Source organism: Etheostoma spectabile, unplaced genomic scaffold (assembly GCF_008692095.1).
Source record: "Etheostoma spectabile isolate EspeVRDwgs_2016 unplaced genomic scaffold, UIUC_Espe_1.0 scaffold351, whole genome shotgun sequence".
NCBI lineage: Eukaryota > Metazoa > Chordata > Actinopteri > Perciformes > Percidae > Etheostoma > Etheostoma spectabile.
Genome location: NW_022605590.1, coordinates 331,970 through 335,338, shown reverse-complemented (window position 1 = coordinate 335,338; position 3,369 = coordinate 331,970). Strand labels below are relative to the sequence as shown.

Below are 3,369 nucleotides of genomic sequence, written 5' to 3'. Positions count from 1 at the left end.
GGAGCTTCTCGTCTCCATCATTCTCCTCGCTTCTCTCTCTCTCTCCCCTCTCTCGCCTCCCCCCCTCTCCCCCCCCCCAGCATGTCGATGGGGTTCCTGGTGGACGACGTGGCTCCGATCGTGTGGCGGGGTCTGATGGTGATGTCAGCGATAGAGAAGCTGCTCAGACAGGTGAGAAGGCTTCACCTGTCCAGCCGAGACTGGGCAACCAATCAGGAATAACGTCTAGTAGCAGTTGTACAGTTGCACGTTTTGTATTCCCAACTTGTATATTTTTTAAATATTTGTTCTTGTATTTGATCCTATTATTATTTCATATATATTAGAGCCCGTTTGGGACAATATTATGCGGTCTATTGGTATCGGCATTTATAATAGTTTTTTTTTTTTTTATATTCATTCATCAGAATCATTTATAACGACAAATAAATTATTCTGATAAATGAATATTTAAAAAATAAAAACGGACGGTCAACCATGATGGCGTCTCATAGTCTGTCCACCAGAGGACGCTCTACAACTAACAAAATTAACTAACAAAAACATATATATCGGACGATATATCGGCACATCAGGTTTTTAAATAACAAAATATTCGTATCGGTATCGGCCTTAAAATTCCTTTATCGGTCGGGCTGTATATATATTGTATGTATGTATATTGTATCCTAGTATTTCATGTGTATTCTGTGCCGCGTGACTGATATTTTGCTGCTGTAACACTGTAATTTCCCATTTTTGGGTATCAATAAATAGCTATCTCTCTAAGTAAGTGTGTGTGTGTGTGTGTGTGTGTGTGTGTGTGTGTGTGTGTGTGTGTTGTGTGGTGTGTGTGTGTAGGTGGACTGGGGGTCTCTGGACTACCTGGTAGTGACATGCCTCCTGGTACAGGAGACGTCGCAGCTCTCCACTCCAGAACATCCCAGTGGCAGTCAGTGAGGAGACGTTTGCTGTAAGACAGAGGGGGTGAGGGAGGGAGGAGGGAGAGATGAAGGATGATGATAGAGGGAGGGAGTAAGGAGGGAGGAGGAGGGAGAGATGAAGGAGGGATGGATAGAGGGAGGGAGGAAGGAGGGCGGGAGGGAGGAATGAATGGATGATGATAGAGGGAGGGAGGGAGGGAGGATGAATGGATGGATGGATAGAGGGAGGAGGGAGAGAGAATGGGATGGATGGATAGAGGGAGGAGGGAGGGATGAATGGATGGATGGATAGAGGGAGGGAGGGAGGGGAGAGATGGATTGGATGGTATGGATAGAGGGAGGGAGGAAAGGGAGGGAGGAGAGATGAATGGAATGGATGGAGGAGGGAGAGAGGATGAATGGATGGATGGATAGAGGGAGGGAGGGAGGGGAGAGATGAATGGATGGATGGATAGAGGGAGGGAGGGAGAGATGGGGTGGCTGGATGAAGAGGGAGGGAGGGAGGGAGAGAGAGATGAATGGATGGATGGGAATAAGGGGAGGCAGGGGAGGAGAGAGAATGAAGGGGATTGGATAGAGGGAGGGGGAAGGGAGAGAGATGAATGGATGGAGGTGGATAGAGGGATGGGAGGAGAGAGGGTGGATGGATAGAGGGAGGGAGGGAGGGAGGGAGGGAGAGATGGATGGGTGGATGGATGGATGGATAGATATTTGGCTGGGCAATACATCGATATTATATCAATATCGTATCAATATTCTCTGATATAAATAAGAGGTATTTCCACCACCGCTAGGAGCGCTATTTTATGAAATATTAGTAGGTAGGGAACAAACCAAGGGGGTCAGCCCCTCCTCTCTAAGCAGAGCTCCCATGGCGCCATTTTAATGCTACGAAGCCATCACCTGACCATATGCGACAACTGACTACCCTTCATTTGGTGACAAAAAAAAACATGGTAGATAGTACTTTTGTTTATATTTCTTTATTACTCATTTATCAGAACAAGACAGTTAAAGAAAGAAGGTAAATAAAGGCGTGTGTGTGGTTGTTTTTGTCGTGCAGCGAGTGGGGGCGGTGGGCGCAGGGCATCGTAGTGTCCACAGACCGCAGGACACGCCTGCTGGACGCTCGCCGAGGAGCCGAGATGTTCAAGAAAGATGTTACGTGCGTAAATGTGTATGTGTGTGCTCGTGTGGGTCGTGTGTGTGTGCGCAGTGATTGTTGTGGGTGCGTGTGTGTTGGGTGGGTGCGTGTGTGTTGTGCGCTATGTGTGTGTGTGTGTGCGTGTGTATGTGTGGTGTGTTTTGTGTGCGTGTTTTTGTGGTGTGCGTGTGTGTGTGTGCGTGTGTGTGTGTGGGTGTGTGCATGTGTGTGTGTGTGTTTTGTGTGTGCTGTGGTGTGGTGTCGTGTGTGTGTTGTGTGCCGTGTGTGCGTGCGTTGTGTCCTGTGTGCGTGCGTTGCGTGTGGTCGTGTGTGCGTGTGTGCGTGGTGTGTGTGTGTGTGTGTTTTGGTGCTTGTTTTTGGTGTGTGCTTGTTTGTGTGTGTGTCGTAGCGTTGCGTGCGTGTGTCCAGGTGTGGTGTGTGTGTGTGTGTGTGCTGGTGTGTCCTGTGTGTGCCGTGTGGTTGTTGTGTGTGCGTGCTGTGTCCATGTGTGCGTGTGTGTGTGCATGCGTGTGTGTGTGTGTGTGTGTGTGTGGTTTGTGTTGTGGGTGTGTGTGTGTGTGTGCGTGCGTGTGTGTGTGTGTGTCTCGTGTTTGTGTGTGTGTGGGTGGGTTTGTGTTGTGTGTGTGCTGTGGTGTGTCCATGTGTGCGTGTGTTGTGGTGTGTCGTGGGTGTTTGTGGTGTCTGTGTGTGTGTGGGTGGTGGTGTGTGTGTGTTGTGGTGGTGTGTGTGTCTTTGTGGTTGTGTGTGTGTGTGTGTGTGTGTGTGTGTGTTGTTGTGTGTGTGTGTGTGTGTGTGTGTGTGTGTGGGTGTGTGTGTCGTTGTGTGTGTGTGTGTGTGTGTGTGTTGTCCATGTGTGTGTGTGTGTGTGTGTGTGTGTGTGTGTGTGGTGGTGTGTGTGTGTGTGTGTGTGTGGTGTGTGTGCTGTGTGTGTGTGTGTGTGTGTGGTGTGGGGTGTTGTGTGTGTGTGTGTGTGTGTGTCTGTGTGTGTGTGGGTGTGTTGTGTGTGTCGTGTTGTGTGTGTGTGTGTGTGTGTGTTGTGTGTGTGTGTGTCCAGTGTGTGTGTCTGTGTGTGTGTCTGTGTGTGTGTGGTGTGGTGTGTGTGTGTTCTGTCTACGATTGAGGTTGAAAGCGGGCACACCCCGCACCGCACACAGCAGAGCGTCTTATCTTCAGTGGTGGTGTGTTGGTTCCTGCAAGGGTTGTCTCGAAAGGACCTGACTGGTTGCAGAACATGAGCGTCGTCTCCCGTGCCCCCCCAAACACGTGTCAACACCCGACCAA

The 3,369-nt window shown here is 49.7% G+C and overlaps 1 protein-coding gene across 1 annotated transcript in view; it reads left to right on the top strand.

The window, feature by feature from the left end:
* The window catches only part of nubpl (nucleotide binding protein-like), a 15,988-nt gene that overhangs the window by 6,038 nt on the left and 6,581 nt on the right, over positions 1-3,369 (top strand). The window contains 5 exon segments of the mRNA XM_032511280.1: positions 81-171; positions 841-868; positions 871-900; positions 903-931; positions 2,009-2,104. Coding sequence (XP_032367171.1) covers positions 81-171; positions 841-868; positions 871-900; positions 903-931; positions 2,009-2,104 — 274 coding nt within the window.